Here is a 23691-nt window from a genome sequence, read left to right as displayed (position 1 = left end):
CGTAATTATATCGTTAAATATTTAAAATTCCATTTTTATTTCTTTACTTCTAAGTGACAATGCACCTATTGTTGTTTATGTGCCCCCTGATACCCCTCTTCTGTTTTGCATAATTTTAATAGTTCCATTATGAATGATCCGTGAACTAGTCTAGTCTCCCCCCCCCCCTTCGAGGTTAATCCTTTTCTTTGACAATTTTTCCAACAAACAAAAAAGAAATATTTGCGTGGGAAACATCCTCCCCGAGCGGGTTAAAACAGTGTCAAGAAAGGAGAAAAAAGAAATTGATCTGTCAAACAATAGGCAAACTATGAGCCACACATGGGAGGGGTCAAAAAACAAGAAGGGAAAAACATAGCTTACTTGATTCTGTTCTCAATAATGAACAAATATAACCTCTCGAGTGCACGTTTGTCCAGGGAATACCCTATTTCGGCCCAATGATCACCGATGCATTCTTTTGTTTTTTAACTTTACCATTTAAGTTATTTTACGTCCATTGTCTTTAACTTTTGTTTTCCTATAAATGCATAACAGATGAGCTAAATGGATACCAAACTTGCTATTATATTATCATTCCACCCTCTCAGGATGCAACTAATATTTACGTATATGAACTCCTGTATTCTGATTAATTTTAAGGTTTAAATTTCTAAACTACCATCATCTAGGTAGAATTCCATAATAAAAATTATAATGCTTATTAATCATTTAGGAGATTGGAAATCAGAATAAAACAATACTTAAGAAAATTAATTTACTCTCCTCTTTTTGAACTGTGAAGAAAGTGCATGAGCTCCGCATGAATTATATTCCAACGTGAGTCTAATTTTAAACAAATTTAAATGGTTCTTGGTTATATATAAATACCCATCCTGCTTCTAGAAGAATCTGAATTTTGAAGATAATTTACCTCTTATTTATTTTAATTATCATTATTGTAACAAGAACCCAACTAACTACAACAAAGATTTCTACTATATATATCCATTCAAGTATGACCACCATTCATTACATAGTGAAAAATACTCACAAGCCAATGCACCCTCTTTTAATACCTGGTCAGGATAACTCCTATTTACCACAGACCAAATATGATCCATTCGAAGATTACTCGGATATTCCTAGGATATCTGTTAAGCCTAATGAGGAAATAATCAGTCTTTTACCGCCTATCGACACAATGAGGCTTAATGAAGCTTCACTAGCAAAATCTGGCTCGAAGAAAAAGAGAAAACTTTCATACAATAACACATTGTACACTATGCCTTCTAAAAGAAAACAAAGATTGTGGCCTAGTTGTAATTATTGTAGAGTGAAAAAGACAAGATGTGATGCAGAAGTGACGATTCTATATCAAGACAAAAGCATTATTAAAACTATAAACGATAAACTGTTTTACATTTTAAATGAACAAGAACAAGAATGTATGATTAAGATGATTTCTGATACAGTGGGTATATCAGAACAGGTTATGAATCGGATCGAAGAAAGCACCTCCTGTATTATAAAACAAATAGATAAAATCATTCTCTTGGAACCTTGTTCCTGCTGCTGCAAAATCAGAAACAGAGTTGAAAGAGATACCAATGCAGAATTCACGGGAGACTGTACATTTTCTAGTGGGCTAACAAGGAAAGATATTACAATATTTGCCAATGTCTTGCAACATTGTTCTGAGAAAACCTGTATTACTGATCTGACAATTTTCGACTACCAACAAGCTGAGTATATAGCATAATTTAAAAATTATGATTTCTATATATAACCAGCCTATTATTAATGAACTAAATATTCTTTTTCTCCTTTTTAATGTTTTATATAAATTTTTTATTATTATATCTAAATGTTATTTGTTGTACGTAAGTTACTCTATTGCTAAAAAAAATAAGAAACATATTTGAGAAGAGTAAATAAAATTATTACTTTATCAATAAAAAAAAAGACTAGTAATAATTCGAAAAGTATCCTAAGATGAATCATTATCTATACGATTGAGTAATAAGAAGGGTCGTTTTGTGCGTTCTTCTTATCCCTGTACTTTCTTAATTCATCAATAATGAATACACTACTACTGATAACTAAAAGGAAAAGTAAATCTCCCAGACTTAATCTTTCAGTCTTGAACACGCTCTGGAAAAAAGGTATATATATAGCGCACATTTGACCTAGAAGGGACAAACCAACTGCAGCATTGAACATCTTATTTGTTAGAAACCCTACTTCAAAAATAGACTTTGTAGAATGTCTACATGCTAAGGCATTAAACATATCAAAGAAAACAAAGCAAGTAAATGTCATTGTTGTATCTCTAGGTGTGACCTTACCATCTTCTGCCATTTCCTTGACAAATACGTAAATTGTTCCGATAATTATACATGCCGCAGTACCTAATAATCTTCTTAGAACTTGTTTAGTTAAAATTTTATCGGTTCTTCTTCTTGGAGGTTTTTTCATAACTTCATGGTCCACTGGCTCGACACCTAAGGATTGCGCAGGAGGACCATCCATTAAAATATTAATCCATAAAATTTGCATAGCATTCAACGGGTTTGGTAACTTAAATAACGTGGATAGTGCAACCAGGGATAGAGCAGCGATAGATGTAGAAAGTTGGAACGTCAAGAAGTTCTGAATATTGTTGAAAATACCTTTACCTTCTTCGATTGCGGTTAAAATAGTACTGAAATCATCATCAGTTAACACCATATCCGAAGCTTCTTTAGCAACATCAGTACCCATCTTACCCATTGACACACCAATATCAGCTAGCTTCAAAGCCGGTGCGTCATTAACACCATCACCTGTCATGGCCACGACTTCACCTCTTTGCCTTAGAGCTCTAACAATGTTCAATTTATGTTCAGGAGTAGCACGAGCAAAAACAGAAACATGGTCAATCACATTAGCCAGCTGTTCATCGGACATTTCATCTAATTTCTCACCATTCAAAACGGATAATTTTGGATCAATAACTGGTATACCAATCTGTCTAGCGATATTTACAGCTGTACTTTCAGAATCACCAGTGATCATAATAATATGGACACCACCTTGTAGTAATTGTTCCATAGCAGGTTTCACGGTTGGACGTGGAGGATCACTCATACCAATTAAACCAGTAAACGTTAAATCTGTAACCATATCTTCGGTAAGTTTTGCAACTGGTTCAGTACCTTTCAATTGTAATTTAGCAAATGCCAAAGTACGTAAACCTTCAGAAGCTAATGAGTCAGCACATTCAGTGATATTTGCCTTCTGGGCCTCAGTTAATTTCTCAGTTTTACCTTTTTCGTTTAAAAATGTGTTAGAGTAAGATAGAATCTTTTCAAATGCACCCTTAACATATAGTACATGAGTCCCATCTTGTTCAAATACTTCAGTAGCCATGAATTTTCTTTTGGAATTAAATGGAATCTCGTGCACTTTTTTGACATTTGGTCTATTATCTTCAAGTCCAAATTTGGAAAGTTGTTCTAACAGAGCAACATCCGTAGGATTCCCGAGGTATTTCGAATGTTCAACTGAAAATGAAGCATTGTTACAAATATTCGAAACATTCAAAGTGGCTCTAACGTCATCAGTTAAATAATTCTTGAAATTAACACCTTTTGTCTTTTGTAAATCCAGAACATTAAATTTATTTGTCATACTACCTAAACACCAGATTTTGCATACAGTCATATGGTTCGAAGTCAAAGTACCAGTCTTATCTGAACAAATGACGTTAACGGAACCCAAAGTTTCAACACTAGGTAATCTTCTGACAATAGCCTTCCTTTTAGCCATTCTTAAGACACCCAAAGCTAATGTCACAGTGACAATGATTGGAAGACCTTCAGGAATAGCAGCAACAGCCAAGGAAACAGATATTTGGAACATTTCCAACCACGATCTACCTTGGATAATCCCAATTAAACAAATAAAACCGATTACAATAAAACTGAAAAGAGATAGATCCTTCCCTAGTTTATCCATAGCTAGTTGTAGAGGAGTCTTTGGCTTTTCAATGCTACTCATCATTTCAAATACTGCACCAAATGAAGTATTAGTGCTAGTACCGACGACAATACCTTTACCATGACCTTCCTTCACCAAAGTACCCATGTATGCAATGTTAGTTCTATCTGATAGCGGAATGATTCCAGTTGTGTTATAACTAAAGGTCTCTTTATTAATTGCACTTGTTACTTTATGCACAGGTTCATTCTCACCAGTTAAGTTACTTTCATCAATAGATAAATCAAAGGCCTCAGTTATTCTCAAATCTGCAGGTATTCTATCACCTATTCTGAAACACACCAAATCACCTGGAACAAGGACAGATGCTAAAACATGAGCTTCTTGGCTTCCTCTAATTAAATGACATTCTGCAGGGACCAATTTGTTTAGAGCTTCCAGGGATTTTTCAGATCTATATTCTTGGACAAATCCCACAGAGACGACAATTATAATAGCCAAAGTGATACTAACTGCATCATCTAAATTACCCATGATTGCCGAAACTAAGGCAGATCCAATCAAAAGTAGGATCAGACGATCTTCGATAAAATTTGATAAAAACTTCTTCCACAGTGATTCGTCATCTTCTACTGAAATTTCATTTGGGCCATATTCTTTTCTTCTATGACTTGCTTCTTCAGCAGATGCAAGACCTGTGTTGCTGCTGGTGTTTAATCTATCAACAGTTTCCTCCACAGAGACTTTACAGAACTCCAGAGACGGAGTAGCCTTTGAAAGTAGTTCCTTGGTAGATAATAGTATAGACTCATCGTTATTCAAGGTGCCCTCATCTTGTTTTTCCTTGTCGTTTGAGTATCCATCAAACGGATTTGCACTCATATTTTAGTGAAATTATTGAGTTCGAAGCGAGAGACTATTTGTTTGTTTGTTTTAATTATTCGTAATAATAATATAGATTGCACTGTAGAATCTAATTCTCGTCTATAATCGGTAGTTCTCTCTGGAAATTATTTGCAGGATCACGATGATTCAAGATAATTATCAGGTTCTTTCGAGGTAATGAAAAAGAGCTAAAAAAAAGGTAGTTTTACAGAGCTAAAAAAAGAGAAAAAAGTAATCTTTGGATATCAAAATCTCTAGCTAAGTGTACAACCAACAGTTTATTCGTCAGTGACTTGGATAACTATACTATAGTTTAATTCCTTCAATAAAGAAAAATAATATAGTCCCTAACGCCAGATCCCAAAAAAGGCTCCATTTTAGATTACATAAAGAAAAAAAGTATAAATTTATTTTTCATTTTTTTTTTTGCTTCTTTTCTTTTCACGTTGAATTGTCGCCGTAAGTAAACATTTGTTGACCGTCGTGGTGGCCAATACAGGAAAAGAAAGAGATTCGCGCGAATTGACAGCTTTAAAAAGTCGCGTTTCTATATAAGTATAGTTGACGTTTTAGTTACAGGGAAATTTTATTTGATTCTCGAAGTAGTGCGTATATTTTCGGTTCCAGTTGGAAGGAGATATATAAATATTTTAAATTCGTAATTGTTGTTCATTGCTCTTTTTTATTATTATTATAAGTAGTGTACAATTTGTACTATCTCAAAAGATAGTATATGTTATATATAATAAATATATATGTGTATATGCGTGCTGGAAAGTAGAAAATATGGGAGTTAGAAAGATGTAGAGTTAGCATCGTTCACTTTGGATCTACGTTGTAACGCATTCTAATACCCATAGCAGTAAGTTCCGAATCTAGGTATTTCAAAACAAATGGAATACCAACTGTTGTAGTATCGTTACCACCAACGAATTTCTTACCATGACCATCTTCCCATATTTGTGAATCATCGATAAATATAGATTCATCACCATCATGTTTGGCAAGCATTTTCTTGGCATCTTCAAATGTAACAGCACAACGACGACAGCAAACGGTAGACATCGTACCTATTCTTGGAACACTTTGTTGAGTAGTTAAAATAGAACCACACTCACGACAGACGGAGGTTTGTGTGTAATCAGAAGAGTTCAACAGACGATCTTGCAGTAAGAATGACGTACCATGACCAATCAAAGCATCTCTTTCCATTTCACCTACACGGATACCACCATGTCTCTTTCTACCCTTAACTGGTTGCATAGTTAAACTGTTTACTGGACCTGTGGAACGGACTTGGAACTTATCGTTAACCATATGACGTAATCTTTGATAATAGACAACACCGATGTAGATATCAACTCTTAACTCTTCACCTGTGGCACCAGAGTACATTGGTTCATTACCATGGTAGTTATAGCCAGCATCTTTCAATTGTTCACCAAAATAATCAGCAGGAGTATCTTCTTCATTGAACATCCATGGCGTAGCGTCTTGGGCAATACCATGTAGTGCACCAGCTTTACCAGCTAAAGATTCAACAAACATACCAATGGTCATACGAGATGGGAAAGCATGAGGGTTGATGATAATATCTGGTTGCATACCACTCTCACTGAATGGCATATCAATAGTAGGCCATTTACGCGAACAAACACCCTTTTGACCATGTCTAGAGGAGAACTTGTCACCAATTTGTGGAGTTCTTCTAATTCTATATTTGATACTGATGGTTTGTAATTCTTGGAATTTATTGGATTCATCACCGATCAAATTAACTTCTTCAATGTAACCTGGTTCGGATGAGTGGTAAGTCTTAATTTTAGTCTTGTTCAAAGTATCATCGAAGTAAGCACAGATTGGGTCACCTTCTTCCAAATAAGTACCGATATGTGGTAACCCATCATCATCTAACTTGTCTAACCATTCCTTTGGCCATTCGTCATCACCAAAACCGAAATGTTGGGAGATTGGATCACCACGGTTACGATTCATTGACAAATCAACCTTTTCAACTTTATACATAGAACCATATGCAAAACCTCTTTCGTCTGCAGATTTATTGATAATCATCGCATCATCCATATCATAACCGGTATAAGAGATAACTGCAACAACAGCATTGGTACCGTTAGGGAAATTATCCATACCATAATCATCGTACAAGTTTGCCTTCACAATTGGAGTTTGACCACCTTGTAATCTATACAGTTTATTATCAGAACGGTTAACAAGAGCAACACCTGGAGTACCCATAGTTTGTTTACCCATTTGACATTGGTACATATTTCTTGGCGATTGGTTGAAATCAGAATATGGAGTTAAGTTAGCCAAAATAGATAGAATATTGGTTGGACTGAATTCGACATGAGAATGAACGTTGTTTTCAATTTCTTGTGGAGTAACAGCAATATCCATGTAGACTTGTTCGAATGGACCGACAATATCCTCTTTATCCAATGGTAAGTAACGAACAGGACGCATCATTCTAGAGTGACCACCAAATAAGTATAGACCAGGGTATTGACCTTTAGAAGAAGGTGGTACATAACCGATTTCCATATCCAATGGCAAACCTTGGGTCTTACCTTCAACCTTCAAGTATCTTAAAGTGTCTGCAATAATTCTACCTTGTTCATGAGACACCCAACCGATGATTTTACCATCAATTTGAACACAACATAAAGATGGACCAGCAGCAAAAGTGTGAGATGCAGGGGAGACACCTAAGGAGTATAATAACGCTGGAACCTCACTCAAATCTGTTTGCGTTGTTGAGATACGGCACTTATGGGCAAAATGGTTTAGAAGACCACAAGGAGAACCATCGGGTGTATGGACAGGACATAAGAAACCCCAAGATTCTGGTAACAATTTTCTAACAGTAGTAGTCTTCAATTGTGCGAAGAAAGAACCTCTATGCACCATTCTGAAATGCGAGATGAAACGGTAAAAATTAATCTTTTCAGCAACAACAGTGTAACCTGAAACTTGTTGCAAATCCAGACCAGATTGAGAAACTAGATTACCAGTGGATAGGAAGTATTGTAATTTAGAACCAATGTTTTCATTAATTCTCATCAAAACTCTAGACATGTATTTACGGTCCTTAAAGTTAATGGCCATACCACGGTTAATATCGGTTCTGATTTGTTGTTGAATACCTTGTAGATATTCGTCAATCTTTTCCTTGATGATCATACCATATAAGAACCCACCTAGCAGGACTTCTTGATGTTGAGTAGCATCTGGATTATCGGGAGAACACTCACCAGCAACCAAAGAATAAAGCTTTCTGATCATGAACAGTAACATCTTAGATTTATCTTCATTTTTATCTTGACCTAGATGAACAAGAACAATACGGTTCAAGACTTCTTGACCTACTTCATAATCGGACTTATCTGGAGAGGCTTGGAAGACAAAACGGAACTTATCACCTAAATATTGCAGGACTTGGGTTCTGTTATGTAAGGTTGGGTATTGTTTCTTGAACCCACGTAGTAACAATTCTAGACGATCAGTTAAGAAAGAGTTCGTGACGTCAGAACCAACAATACCATCGAAAATTTCTCTGTCGCTAGTGTCACATAGAGCCTTTAGGATCATAACCACTGGAATTAAATATTCGTTTTTTCTCCAAGAGAATCTGAAAGTAACTTGACCATCATTCAAATAATGCAAAACATTAGTTTGAGACGTTTGATCAGGTCTAACAGATCTCATTTGAATACCATATTGAGTGTAAGAAGTACCTCTGTTGGTGAAACTTGGTCTGATGATAGCCATAGGATGATTTCTACGTTGAACAATCAACATTCTGATCAATTTTTCAATACCATTAATAATGAAATAACCACCCATTTCATCGGATTCTTCCTTGTATTTAACTAAATCATAAGGAGATAGATTATTTAAATGACATCTGTTGGATTGTAACATGACTGGTAACCCACCACAGTCTCTCACTTCAGTGAATGTTTCTTCACCATCATTGATAGACCATTTCAATTTCAATAATAATTTACCTTTATAAGATGTTAGTCTTTGTCTAGATTCAGTGGGGAATACTTTTCTTTCTACAGCAGCTGAGACACCATCATTTGACATAGGCTTTGTGATCGAGACTTGTTCGACACTCACGGAAAGTTTATTCCCCAAATATTTGTCATTGATATGGTCAGGATCTGAACTTTCAGGTTTACCATCAAAGATAATTTTTTCACCAATGTCCTTAGCACCAAGATTCAGTAGACCACCACCTGGACCTTCAGTTAACGCATTGAAGGAACCGACATGTGGTTCCACTGCCTCTGCTAGCAATGGGTATGCAGATTTGTCCTTTGGAGGATTTATGAATCTGTTTTCTCTTTCGAGAGTACGAAAGTCTGCTGTTCTTGCACCGGCAGGAACTTTTATTAAGTTACCCATCGTGTCTTTTGAGTATGAGATCTTTGTAATGCTTTTTCTTTCGGCTAGCTTATCCTTACAGAAGATACTCAAGTGAGGAAACTAATGTGGGCTTAATATGTGTATGTATATGTATATATATATATGTATATATGTATATTTTGATGAGAAAGGAGTTCGAGATGAGATGAGATGAGCTAATCGATTATTTTTGCTCTTTCTTAGGAGGACAACCCAAAGGAAAAAATTTGAGAAAAAAAAATTTGACGAAAAAAAAAATTTTTCAGTCTATTTTCACGTGACCGAGACGGAACAGATTCTACCTTCCACGCTAATTTCAGGTCCGTTCCGTTAATCATTAAAGATAATTAAATAAGCAATACAACGATCATGGTAATTTAAAGAATAGATATTACATAAAATATAATAATTACAATAAAGCAATGACTACTTAGTCCGATGTACTTGAAAGGAAATAAAGTTTGAAGATATAAGTATCAAACCTAATCTGAATATATAAGGGAAGGGAAAGAAAGAAATACTGGTTGACAGATAATAAAATAATATCATATTTTTTTCCAATATATTCGTTGTTTCTTGGGTGTATTATTATATTATATATTCTTGGTTTAAAAATATATCTAATATATAAACATAATAAATTATTGGAAGTTGTGATGAATATGAATGTGTTAAAAGCAACAAAAAAATCAAAGAAAGAGGATATGGATTGTCTCATATAATAATAATAAAAATAATAAAGGATTACCTAACTCTTCAGAAATAATTATTTTTGATTTAAAACTTCCTTCAATCCAGTATTTTCTGGATTATTCTTCAACCTTAGAGTATCATCAGTAGTTAATTTTTTGTAAGTGAAAAAACAACCTGAACCTAAAGCTACACAAACGGCTAAGACTAGAGGAGTTAATTCAACAGGAATTTTTGTACCAGCAGATTTTTTCTATTAAAATATTAATAATAATATAGCATTATCCGTATATATATTCAAAATATATTTGATAATACAAATGTAGATGTGCTGTTAGTAAAAAAAGAAAACTTGAATTATTCAATGTATTAGAAAGAACATACTGCTGAGTTAAGTAATACTCTTGTGGGTAGCATCTTTTTGGAATTGTAGTTGTGTATATATATGTGAATGTATGTTTGTCCTGCAACTATGACTTGTTTAAAACAGACTTGGTTAGCTTAAGAAATATAAGATAAAATCACTTGAAAACTAAAAAAGCAGTAATGAATCGAATATTGAAAATTCTTCTAAAAAATATAGAGAAGGTTGTAAACAAACTATCCGAAAGTATTATTTATACCATCATCGAGAAAGTATACATTATATATATATATATATATACTACAAGTGATAAAGGGAGAGCAACCCCTTAAAACCCGGAGACAAATTACAGAAAATCAGAATTGAAGATGGATTTTTCGGACGATGGAAAGATTCAAAACAAATTCAGTTTTTCATCTATTACTATTTGTATTTTGTGTATATCCTCTATTTGTCTATTTATCTATCTATCCATATTTTGATATGTTGATATTTTGTTAGTTTTCTTCCATCTCTGTGTCCCTTGCCGGATTTTACTGGAAGGGAGAGTGGAGGGAGAGACGGCAGACTGGTTGTTTTTCTTTTGTGAAGGCTGGCCAATCAAATCCACCGAAAGATTATTCTTTTTTCTTGTTTGGTTACGCGGGAAGTAAAGTTAGGGTTTGGTAGTAACCCTGATACGCCCTAAGAATCTAAGGTGTCAACTAGGGTTTGATTTAATTATGTAAGTGCTTATTCAAGAGGAGAAGATGTCACAATCATGAGTATTTGGGATCCACTGTTCAATTGCATATTTCCATGTTGACGGTTATTTAATTAAAAGCTAACATCAGAATAGGGTGAGATTTCTCTTTATCACTTTTGTTTTTTTGTTTACAGAATTCCGTTTCGTTGGAACTTCTCTTTTTAAAGATGAAAAATAATTATTAAACATTAATTTTAAATATTTGGATTAAAAAAAAAAAAAATATGACATTAATGACGATTGTATACTTATAGATACATATATTTACATAGTCGAGTCTTTTTTTAATCAAAAGACCAATCGTGTCCTTATTTGTAAAAATTTACAACTGATTGCATGCTCTCTCTTTCTCATCCATATAGTGGGATATTCAAAGAAAAAACTTACATGGTTTTAATTACATCACATACCACTTCATAAACCAACCAACTAACTGCAGTAGAGGGGACCACTTTAAATAAATTAGCAGTCAGACCTTTATAATAACCTTTGAAACCTTCATTTTTACCAATTGTTCTTAAGGCATCATAAACACCTGTATAATGGAACCCTAATTCATTATTACCCATTGTTAGAATTTGAAATCTTCTTCTTAATAAATCAAATGGATATGTCAACGTTTGTGCAACACCTCCACTCACTGCACCAATACTTAATTTTAGAAAATTATCTTCCCAATATCTTTGTCTGGTGCCATCATTACTTGGAATATATTCTTTTAATTGTTCATAAACTGCAAAATTTAACGCAACATAAGGAACAATGCACAACATTGTAGGCCATACACCTCTGTATAATCCAACAATCTTCCCTTCTTCATGATAAACTCTATTTAATAAATGCCATATCCCAGGTGGTTTACTCATATTATTAGCTTTACCATGTTTTAAATGTTGTAAATTTGCTGTCTGTATAGAAAGTCTTGTCCTAACTAAGTCTAATGGGTAGGTAGCAACTACACTACAACCACCACAGAGACCTCCACTAAATAATCTTTGCCAGTTATTCAATTGTTCCTTACCAATACTACCATCAACATGGAAAAAATGTTTTTTAGAGTATTCATATACTACAAATTGAACAGCACTATATGGAAAAATCCTTAGACAGTTCACTCCATTACCACGGAACAAACCTTTTACGTTTTCTTCCAAGTATACTTGTTTGATAGCTTTGAAGATCCCATTATTGTATGAATTACCGGTGTGATTCTGAACCTGTAATAATATCTTTACTCTCTCAAATGGCGAAACAACTGTTCTAGAGATAGCACCTGCTATACCGCCAGCTATGAAAGCCATATTCGAGTCCTGCTTGATAATAGCTATCGTTGAGTTTGTCATGGTTGTAGCGACAAAATAAATTGAGTAGATAGACTTTCCCTTGGTTGATTTCAAATAGATATGACAACAATTCTTAAATTGAATACTAATCACCTTATTAATAAATAAATAAATATATATTTTTCAAAATTAGATCAAGGTTGTTCCCTATCTGTGATTAACTTTATTTCGGTTCCCTATTATTCAATATTTACCGATGTCGACCTTTTTCTTCCCATGTCGGTCTAATTTTTGCCAAATTCTGAGAAAGTCATGCCGATCTCATTTTCTTATTTTTTTACCAGCTAGCACGCGGTAGATGCCAATCAACCTTAAGTATGAAGAAAAAGATCTATTATTTCTCGATGCTCATTTCACAGAATGAATAATGCCAGTGACAATCAGAAATCATTAGATGACGTTAACTGTTACAGTTAGATATAGAAAAGGTGAAAGGTCTAAAGAAAAATTTATAGTACTGATATTGAAAAAATAATAAACTTCAAAACAATTCTAAATTGTTCTCTTTTTGCGGATAATATATAAAGTAATATCATCGAGAAAATTTCTATCAAACAATATGTATTGTTAAATAATTTAGTAAATCAGATCTTATATGCTATAGTCTGAAAGTGACATATCATGTCCTTCTCCTTTAGTCAATTACAAGAAATTTACAAATCTAAGGAACTTCCATTGAACTGTATTAATTAATGGATAATGAAAATGTACAGGAAAGTCAACTAGGCTATAAAGAGGAAATGTTAGTTCGTCAAATTAACCAAGCGCACATACCATTTATGAGAATCCTGGAGAGGGAACAATTAGTTTCAAATTTTAAACATACACTACTTTACAGAGGATTTCAACACAGGCAAAAGAATAAAAAAGAACTATATATTACGTATTATCTATCAGAAATCAGCACCAATTATACATTTTATTACTACTGAAATATAAGCAGTCCTAAAAGCTCATTTATTATTTCATGTCATCACTAAGTATTATCACAATAAAAGATGTTGTACATTGTCAACACGAGATGGAAATTAAAGATGAAGTTCTGTACGTAAACTATGCACAAATAAAAAAGAACAATCAGTTACACGTTAAAACTATGACTTGCAATATCTCTAGTTCAGATACAGGTTTCTATCAATTACTTTACCTTTTCTTTTTTCAAATCGCCAATTTTTTTTCTTTCGGTAAGTAACGATGTTGTAACTTTCATTGTTTGTTCAGGATCTGTACTAAAAAGTGTGGCGTCAAATATCTTCAGTAGAAATGTTGTAAAAACAGAATAACAGTCAACCACACGTAACAAAATGGCAATTATACAAGTGAATTAATATTGGAGCCTTAGAATACATATAAGTAAGAGGAGTAGTTTCACCTTATGAACCTAACAAGGAATTATTCGTTCGTTCATGAGGGTTGGGTTGTCGATTTATTATCATCAATTGAAATACTTATGGAGACAAAGTAAAGGGGAAATACAATAACACCGGAAGGTTACATGCAATAGTGAAACCAATAATTTCGCTATCACAAGTTCCACCTGACAATTTTCAAAGGAACATGATGGTACTATAGGCTTCCATGGAACTTAAACCTCACGCACACAACAAAAAAAAAATACATCTTATATTTGGCAGTCAATTTGGTATTATCTGATATTCTTATTAATGTTTCATGAAAAAGATCTGCCTGAAAGCCGATATACCGAGGGGGGGCATAATTGAAGCAATTACTTCACAAACTGTCGTATGGTTAAATGCCCAATGTGACCTTTCAACCTCTCGTTAAAAAAGAGATATATAGCAAGGTAATACAACTTTATGGGGTAATTGAAAGTTAATTACCTAATAGTATGCACCGAATCCAGCTATAGAACAACAAATAGAAAAAAAATTAATTAAAAAGGCCTCATTTTCGTATTTCGGTAAGGATATGTAGGTTATGATATGAAATCTCATACTCCCTCCATATGAGTAAATGTCAACGATCTTTCCACACCTTTCAAATGCCATAGGATATTTGCTGTATTATAGGCAACCCTTGCTTACTTTCCTACTGTCTGTCCGGAGGGTATCCCTAGTAAAACTAGGACGACTGACTTGCCAGCATCGATAATCCACATCATTGTTGGGGATGGACATGAATACCATAAGTTCCGTGGAACAAGCCGTGTACTGAAGTTCAGAATCTCTACGTGAATTTCACTGGCACATGCAAAATGATTACTCTATGAGCATTTCCCGGATCACAGTGAAAATCAGAATGTATAGTACAATGGACGTAGATTCACTCTACTTTTTATTTTTATTCGAAAAAAGAGAAAAGTTAACAAAAAAATATAAAAAACGCGTCGAGTGATTAACTTTACGCAGAATGACAAAAGAAGAAGTGAGATGAATCAATTCAATTAACTGTGGAACTTTTTGACTTCCGTGGCAAATTCTCTACGGCATTGTTGTAAAATATCTTATTCGGCATATACATTTCAACAGATGATTTGCAATGAACATGTTCAGATATTCGCGAAGAGAGCTACCTTCATCAATGGACTCCAGCTCAATAAATTTCTTTTTCTTACTCGTTACTTGGTCTAGAAATAAACGTAGTGGGCGTGCCTGAGGAAGGTGAGTCTATTCAATTAAAAAATTCAACGCCTGTAGGGGGAAAGGGATAGCAACTCCAGGAGATAACCTTCTTCCGTGAAAACTCATTTCCTCATTTGTATAAGTTATCTTTCTGGGCGAAATTATTTGTTCGGCATTATCTCTTGATTATTTTTTGATTTTGTAATATATATACTTGTATTTGTTGGGTGGAAGTAGTTAAATGGCAAACACAACAATTTTACCAATATTATTCGTACAACGAATTGAATATTATTATGTGAAGCCTGTCGTTTTTTGACATTCACAGTAAAGGAATATAGCGTAGTATCACTTCACCAAACATAGAAGAGACAGCAGTGTTGCTTGTTTGCTTCCCGTTTTCCTTCTATTTCAAGCTTATTTTCTCTCTTTTCTTTTCCAAATGAATATTTTTACCATTATATTTCATTTAACATACCAATTATAGATCAGTTTCATAAGAGAAGATAAAATTTCTTTTTTTCCACATTTTTCCCACATTTTTTATCTTTCTATGATGTTTCTTTAGGGTAGAGCCAGTTTGTCATTTTGCCTTAAATTCTATTGCTGAAACAATCAGTAGGTCAATGATTGAATACTTCTCCTTTTCTTCTTGTGCGAATTCAGGTAATAGGTTACGGCTATTAAAGCAAAGATCAAACTTAAAATAAATTCGAAATTGGTGGTTTGTAGGCAAGGAAAAAGAAAGAAAAGAGTAGTAAAACGATAATAGAAATAAACTTTATCTAAATGTACAAAACTCCAGTCCTTCAAAATGTATAATACTTTGGTGGGGCTAGGATGAAAAAAAGAAAAGTGTTACATGAAATGAATTTTGTCTTTTAGTTATATTAACAAGTAACATTCTTGTAATTGACCAAGTAATAAAAAGAAAAACGAATAAACTATTCAGTAATTGCTTACATTTGTATTAAGAAAATCCTATCCTATTAAAAAGTTTATTATTATTACCATTATTTTCAAAAATTCTGGAAGCCCCAGTTATTCTCTGAAACTTTTCCGTTTTGATTTTGGCGTCTGGGTTACCACTAATATAGAAAAAGGTATCATTTAAAGACGTTTATTATTAACTTCTAGATCGAGAAAAAGGTTTAAAAAAATGGAGTAAGAATAGGGAACTACAATAGATCAAAGAAGAATCTAGTTGTATTTTTTTGACCAGAAGTAGCAACCAAAAAAAAAAAAGTGATTCAGAAAGGAAAGGATAAAATGATTATCGAATAGACCATGTTCATATCCTTTTCTTGGATAACTATTTTCAACTAACAACTTCAAAGAAATTTCGTAGTGGAGTCATGACCTTTTTTATCAAAAAAAAGAAAACGGTCTTTAAAGCAATGAAGTATTTTGTCACACCACACAGAGAAACACGTACATGGCTTTGAAATAGTTTCCTAAAAGGGTAGTGGTTGCTACTAGTTACCAATTATTATCAATGCACTATGTGCATAAGTACTGCAATTGTGTCTAAGGAACAAAGCCTGATAACCCATCCGTTTGTTTCAAGTTTTTAAAAAAAAGAAAAAAAAGTTTCTGAGGTATAGTTTCCCATGGAGTTCTTTAATATATATATATTTTCTCATAGGTTCAACGAGACGTTAAACCTGTATATCTCCGTACCTCGAGAGGAAAAAAACCTAAAAAAAATTAACAGAGAGAAAAAGGTGTGCGAACTATATTCTTGCAACATTCATTTCAGTGAACTCATTCAAACACAGGTTCTCAACAATATTAATTAAGCAACCACGTAGGACCTCAAGTTTATTTATATACATATATATTGTAATAAAACAAATAATAGTAATATTATTATTTATTTTGTGCCTTTGTTCAACTTGTTTCCTAGAGGGATTTCTTCAGTAAATCATGATTTGCTATGCGGATCGTACTCTTCGTTGTTAGTAGTAACTATGCAAAAACCAGGCTAAAAATTATTATTTTAGAACAGAAAGATTACCTCGTAGTGAAGATAAATGATTGGGACCTAGATTTCAATGGATATTTCAGCTTAATGAGTGCTAAGTCAAAATACCGTAGAACTTCTTAATGAAGTGTCAGTCCTATTTTTCGACTATCTCTCTCCTTTTTTTCTTTTTCTCTTGCCATTTTCAGTAATAAATGAAGTTTCCCATTGTTCAAATATATATACTCAAACAGACATATATGAGTATATATATTTATATATATATATGGTTGATTAAATTATGTTTTTAGAATTGATGGTATGTGTTTCCGTCAAAAAGATGATTTAATGTTAGACACATTTCGTTCTTCATTATTCTTAATATTTCTTTATTTGTATATTTCTCTCAAATATTAATTAAAATATTTACGAAAAAATAAATTTTACTAATAGTGAAGGATAATAAAACAAATTAATCTTTCAATTTCACAATTAACGTATTCATCCTTTTTATATAAATTTAATATAAGTTTATTTTTTTTTTCCAACTAAAAAAGAAAAAAAAAAATTAAAAGAAAGAACTTCTCCAATTTATTTCTTTATATTACATTGATTGAAATAACCAAAGACAATAAATAGGGAATCCAAAAAATAACAACCAACCCCTCAAGTAAAATTTTAATATAAAATTGCCCACCATACCACGAATAAAATAGATTTTCGTTTTATAATATTTTTTTGCTACAATGGATTTAACACCAAGAATTGTTTACAAAAACTACGTCTTCAGTGACAACCCAAATCACTACAGTAATATCGTTGCCCAACAACAACAACAACAACAATTACCAGTTAAGTTTAGTTATTTACCATATCCTAACATGGCAGTAATGTCTGACGGTAATCCAATAGCTGCAGGTTCAGCTATTACGTCAACAATCAATACACCAGGTGTGTATTCGAATTATTATAAACCAACAATTTCTGCTACTTCTTCTCCACCTTATCAATATCAAACTAATATTCCTCAAACTAAATTTTATGATACTCAACAAATTCATTACAGTAGTAATAGTAATAATATTTCACGTGTAAACTCAAACTCTAATTTTAAGTTACCTCCTATCTCCAGTATTATGGGGCCAAATAATAATAAAAATAATAATCAAAATGAATCTGTTGTAAGTACTCCAACAAATGATGGAATTGTGACAGGTCACATCCTTGACAATACTCGTAGTAGTTATTCATCAAGTAATTCATCTCCAATTACACCAAGAAGTAAAATGATGGTTGTAATGGGCAATCCTCTAATGGTTCCCAATGTAGTAACACCCGTTTACCAAGATATGGCAAGTACTGCTAGTACTACTGCTAGTACTTATGCAGCCTTATCACCAGGTTCTTTGACTCCACCTGTGTTTGTTACTCATTCTCCTGTATCTAGTAACAACGGTGAGACAGTTTCTCCAAAGATTGGCAGTGCCGCAACTGTGTCAAATAATACGAAAATTGAACCAAAAATTTATAATTCAAAACCTGAAAGAAAATCAAGAAGAAAGAAATTTGTGTGTGATGGTATCGGTAAACATCTAAGCCCCGAAATCAGACAAAAGAAACAATGTCCTGTTTGTGGAAAGAAATGTTCCAGACCTTCTACATTAAAGACCCACTACCTAATTCATACAGGTGATAATCCTTATTGTTGTACTAGACCAGGTTGTACTAAAAGTTTTAATGTGAAGAGTAACTTACAGAGACACATTAGAAGTCATGATAAAAAACTATCAAAGGCAATAATACAACCCTCTCAAATTACAATGCAGTTACCACATCAACAGCTGTACTGAACTTCAAAAGAAGAAGGTACGAAAATAGAATGTGAAAAAACAACAACAACCACAAAATAATTTAGAGCATGGAAAATAAAAATTACAAAACATAATATAAATTTTGAGGAGAACATACATAAAAAGTTTATTTTATTATTTTGTTGAGAAGGGGAATTACCCAAATCGTATTGTGAAAAAAGGATTTTCCCTTCTCTGAATCTAAAGACGTACATTCGTCAGAGATAACAAACTTTATAGTTTATTTATTTCTGATTCCTCGACATTTTATTTACTACATTTTACAATTAAAGTTAGTAACAAAATTAATTTTTGTATTTCTTTGTAAACGACGCTTTTAATGATGAGGGCGATCCCTTTATTATTATCAATGATAATTCTAAGAATATGAAATATATCTCAGTTACTTTTCAAGACTGTTCGAATGGAGTTATTTCTAAAATAATTCAACAAAGGTCAAATTCCTTTTCATGACCTTTTTATTCTTTTATTCTCTTCTATATTATTCCTTTTTTTATCTGAACATTTCTAATATGCTCATTCGTACCTTGCCATTTGAATTGTACAAACAAGATACACGATACTTTGAAAATAATATCTCTCTTTATAATTAATAATGTAACTTTATTTTTTGTAACTTTCCAAGTGTTTAAGAGGTCGTTCTGTAACTCTTTTTTGTGATGAGTAAAAACTAAAATATGGCTGGACCTTTTTCATAAATTTATTACTCATCATTGATAAAATATTACTAAAACCTGTTTGATCCTTCCTTTTTGTTCTTTTATTTTAAGCTTCATGTGAGAGTTATGATGTAAAATTATACTTTTATTTGCAATCCCTCTCGGGGTCTACTGCGGCAGTGCCTATTTGTTCCGGTATTTCCCCAACAACACGTATGTTTGAGAGTAAAAGAAAAATATTACAAAAGAAAATTTCTGTATGCGCAAAGCAAAATTATTAAGGAAAAAAACAACAAAAGCGAAATGTGAAGAAATGAGGGTGAAGTGAACTGTGACAGAAGAAATTCAGAAGGACGACGTCATTTCTTCAATGCAACATCATCAACAAAAAGAAAAATGAAATTCTACATTTTTTACTCAGTTTATTTTAATGCCAACTTTACGCAGGTAATAATATAACGCAGCTTATTTTTGAACACATCCTTCTTTACAGCTTGTTGTGGGTACTATCGGAGATTGACTGTAATTTTATTTTCTCTGTACATTGTTTATAGGGTGCTGTTTTTTTTCTGGGGAGGTTCGATCTGTCAAACAATGCTTAGAAACTGAATATGCCTGAATTCCGATATGTGCAGACATTTCAAAATCGATGGGCCCATTGTGTATCTTCGATAATAATATTAAAAATATTTTCTTATGGTATTTACATCTTTCTTTTTGGAAGTTTAAAAAATTAGAAAAGATATAATACGGTACCGAATAGATTAATACCGAGTAAGATCCCCTCAACAATGAATTAAGATTATTATTTAGTACTCAAGTAAATGTGAATGTTAAAAGTGTGGCTAGAACAAGCGGAGTTGCTTAAAGTCATCCCCACTTTTAGTGTAATATTCATTTTTTTCTTCTATTATTATTTTATAAAACTATATACCAAGAAGATTAAACTGAATGATGTCGTTTACACTCTATTGTTAACCCTCAAAAATTTAAAGAACAAACAAATTACACTAACCTTTTTTCTTTCTTTTTTGTTTTGGCACACAAGCCAATCAGATTTTCCTTTTTCAAAGATAAAAATAACAAACATACAAGCACACAAGCACATAGAGGCAAGAAAAAAAAGGGTAATCGATGATAGCTAATTACGTAGATATGATAGGAGTTGTGTCATCTAGTGTCATCTTCAATCATATATTACCCTTTAAAAAATAATATTATGACATAGGTTTATTTTCAAACTCCTGTTAAATTGTTGAAAACTTTATATCTAAACTCTTTCCTTTCTATAAATTTAATTCGTCAGATAAAATTGCTAATGATATAGCTTCTTTCTCTCTCCGTCCTCCAAGAAAAAAAAGTAATAACAATATAGTGATCATTTTGTCGTCATTGGCTCGTCAATGCGAAAAAAGCAAGACGTAAGTAACTACCAAATCGTGCATCATAGTATTATTTTTTATTTACTATGGAAAAGCAAAGTTACTTTAATAATGTTTAGGGCAGATCCTATTTCTCGCCTTTAAAATAAGTCAAAGATTGTATTGGTTTCTCTCTAACTGCCCCATCCCTTTTTTCATTTGAGAAAGAAAGAAGGGTATAGAAGGTGTAATAAAAATATCCTCTTTTTTTTTAATAAAAAATGTAAATGTAGACGTCAATATTATGCAGCCGATCTTTTTCTATATTTCTATAATAATTAACCTTTTTTTTAGTATTATTTCATTTCATTTATTTTGTTCTCTTTTATTTTCTGAGGGAATAAGAAATTTTCTATAACATTTCCACAAGGAAAAGAACGAAGAAGACAGGAGAACAATGAGAGACCTCAGAAAAAATAATAATTATTAAATAAAATTTATACATTTATTATCCTTAGCTTCGCATAATGCATACGAAAGGGAGTAATTAAACTAAAAATTACCTGCCGGATCGTTCCCCCATGACAAAAAAGACACAAACTAGAAATTCACACTAAACAAAGGCAGAACTAGAGAAAGAGAAAAAAAAAAGAAGAGGATATTTGTATGTCAACTCATAATAAAACTAACCGTTGTCCTGAACAATGTTCGCTATCTCCCCCCATTCAATCTTCAATAAAACAAACAAACGAAAGGTCACATTATCCCAACAATATTCCATATAAAACGAACAAACAAACGATAATGCACCAAGAAAATAGGGACACAAGCCCCACCCTATTTTAATGGAAAGATTCTTTTTACACGGTTTTTCTTTCTTTTTCTCTTGTATTTTTTTATATTTTCACCAGAGAAAGACAAAGAGGAACAATTAAACTTCATTTACGATCTGAGTGTCTCATTTTGGTTTGAGAGTACGGCATTGATTGATACACGCCGCGACAATATGAGTGATGAACATCTTAATTTTTTCCCTTTTTCTCTCCCTGCGTGAATACCGTGGTGATAAATGATCGATCTATTTCCATCATAATTGAATTGCACAGCTAATCTGTATCTTCCAAGAAAACAATCCCGAGAAAAACCGAAAAAAAAAAAATAAACCCCGTGCCTGGTGCACCGTTTCTCTCTTACCAATCTTCCCACTGAGATATAACTTGGTAAATTTATGTGTACGTCCGCGTCTAGTCTACCCTTTTTGGAAGCATGTAGACAATATGGACAACGCTTTCCAATAATAATAATAATAATAATATCGGTGTCGATTAATAGTTTTTTTTGTTATTTTAATGAATCTGTCTAATTCACTTAAGTCCGTAAGCTTTCTCAAAGAAAAAGAAATAACTGGTAATATCTAAATAGTTTTAAAGTTTTTGTAACAACTAGTTTTACAACTGTACCAAGAAAGAAAGCAAAAAAATTACAAAAGAAAAAGGTATCGACAACAGGAATATAATTTTTGTTAATGATATTAACAAAATGGTTGAATATGGAAGCAAATTAGTGCATAAAAGAATAAGCATTGAATCTGTAACGAATGTGCTACAAGATTCTCACATTTTAAACTTAACTCTGATCATTTTGTTCAATACGATATACATACATAATCATTCTTCATTTTAAAAAAAAATTAACGTAGCTAACAAAGGCAAGAAAAAACAATAAATAATAAAAATAAGACATTTCCAACGATATTCCTCTCTTCTCTTATTCTTCTCAAAACACACACAAGAAACAAACAGTTAGATAATTTCTTCGATTACATTTAAATAACTACCGACATTTATTACTACCGATAGTTACTATCAGTAGTATCCGTAAATATTATTTATGTTGCCTGCAATCTACACTGCTTAATTAAACTATTTTCTTATTTCTCTCTCTTCAACATTCTTTCTATGTTTCTTTAATTTATTTTTACGTCTGCGCTGCATCTTTTCCATTTGTGATCTCATTACAATCACCTTTTTCTGATTTTCTTTCATTCAATAAGTAAATTGGAGAATCAAAAATAATTTATCTTCTTCTTTTTCTTTTCTTTGAGTGATTGGCAAAATAAAATTAGTACTATAGTCACAGAATATATCAAATAAATAAAGTTAATTAATAAAGATCTTATGGTAGATAGGTAGTATTTTTTATAAATATAATTAATTAATTAATTAATGTATAATAATTTATTAAGCTAAAATAGTGAATATCGGTACTACTACTACTCATATTTGAAAATATATATTTTTCTTTTTTACACACACACTTTCCCTTATATGTATTTTTTTTAAAAAACTTTAATCCCTTTTCATCATCATTACAACGACAACATTATTTCTTAAAATTTATTTTTCTTGTCATTTGTAATCATTATATCATTTTGATATCATATATATATATATGGGTATACTTCTTAAGTAAACCGGACTTCCCAAGGTATCATTTATATCCTTCAAATAATCATAGAGAAGAAAGATATTAATAATTTCATTATTTTAATTTCTTTTCAATAATTCAAAAATTACGACATCATTTGTACGATACTTTAATTCAATTTCCATATTCAGTCTATGTGTTGCCTGAATATTAATTAATTAATTTTAAAAATAAATATATATTCAAAAATTCAAAAAGATATCTCTAAGACAACGTCTCATATTATTTATTACTTTCTGAATAATCTTCATCCTAACAGAGAAAAGTGACTGAGATAACATACACTTAACAAACCAACCAAAAAAAAAAGATCTACCGGTAAATCAACATTTTATTGTCATTATCACATA

General features: G+C 32.3%; 6 protein-coding genes across 6 annotated transcripts; 2 read left to right on the top strand and 4 right to left on the bottom strand.

The window, feature by feature from the left end:
• Positions 1 to 997: 997 nt before the first annotated feature.
• On the top strand, positions 998 to 1741 carry SUT2 (Sut2p; the record flags this gene model as incomplete). Its single annotated transcript, XM_041550279.1, has 1 exon — positions 998 to 1741. The coding sequence occupies one exon, from the start codon at positions 998 to 1000 to the stop codon at positions 1739 to 1741; it is 744 nt and encodes a 247-aa protein (XP_041406213.1).
• A 245-nt stretch (positions 1742 to 1986) lies between these two features.
• KABA2_04S04664 (uncharacterized protein) lies at positions 1987 to 4842 on the bottom strand (the record flags this gene model as incomplete). Its single annotated transcript, XM_041550278.1, has 1 exon — positions 1987 to 4842. One exon carries the CDS (start codon positions 4840 to 4842, stop codon positions 1987 to 1989), a length of 2856 nt encoding a protein of 951 aa, XP_041406212.1.
• An 822-nt stretch (positions 4843 to 5664) lies between these two features.
• On the bottom strand, positions 5665 to 9276 carry RPA135 (DNA-directed RNA polymerase I core subunit RPA135; the record flags this gene model as incomplete). The annotated part of the gene is made up of 1 exon (XM_041550277.1): positions 5665 to 9276. One exon carries the CDS (start codon positions 9274 to 9276, stop codon positions 5665 to 5667), a length of 3612 nt encoding a protein of 1203 aa, XP_041406211.1.
• A 766-nt stretch (positions 9277 to 10042) lies between these two features.
• On the bottom strand, positions 10043 to 10383 carry MRA1 (Min8p; the record flags this gene model as incomplete). The annotated part of the gene is made up of 2 exons (XM_041550276.1): positions 10043 to 10219; positions 10351 to 10383. The coding sequence occupies 2 exons, from the start codon at positions 10381 to 10383 to the stop codon at positions 10043 to 10045; spliced, it is 210 nt and encodes a 69-aa protein (XP_041406210.1).
• Positions 10384 to 11458: 1075 nt separating this feature from the next.
• Positions 11459 to 12418, bottom strand: MRX21 (Mrx21p; the record flags this gene model as incomplete). Its single annotated transcript, XM_041550275.1, has 1 exon — positions 11459 to 12418. The coding sequence occupies one exon, from the start codon at positions 12416 to 12418 to the stop codon at positions 11459 to 11461; it is 960 nt and encodes a 319-aa protein (XP_041406209.1).
• A 5291-nt stretch (positions 12419 to 17709) lies between these two features.
• Positions 17710 to 18813, top strand: KABA2_04S04576 (C2H2-type zinc finger protein; the record flags this gene model as incomplete). The annotated part of the gene is made up of 1 exon (XM_041550274.1): positions 17710 to 18813. The coding sequence occupies one exon, from the start codon at positions 17710 to 17712 to the stop codon at positions 18811 to 18813; it is 1104 nt and encodes a 367-aa protein (XP_041406208.1).
• Positions 18814 to 23691: the final 4878 nt, after the last annotated feature.

The sequence above is a fragment of the Maudiozyma barnettii genome (assembly GCF_903064755.1).
Source record: "Maudiozyma barnettii strain CLIB 1767 genome assembly, contig: KABA2_04, whole genome shotgun sequence".
Lineage (NCBI taxonomy): Eukaryota > Fungi > Ascomycota > Saccharomycetes > Saccharomycetales > Saccharomycetaceae > Maudiozyma > Maudiozyma barnettii.
This window is presented reverse-complemented; position numbering and strand designations above follow the sequence as displayed.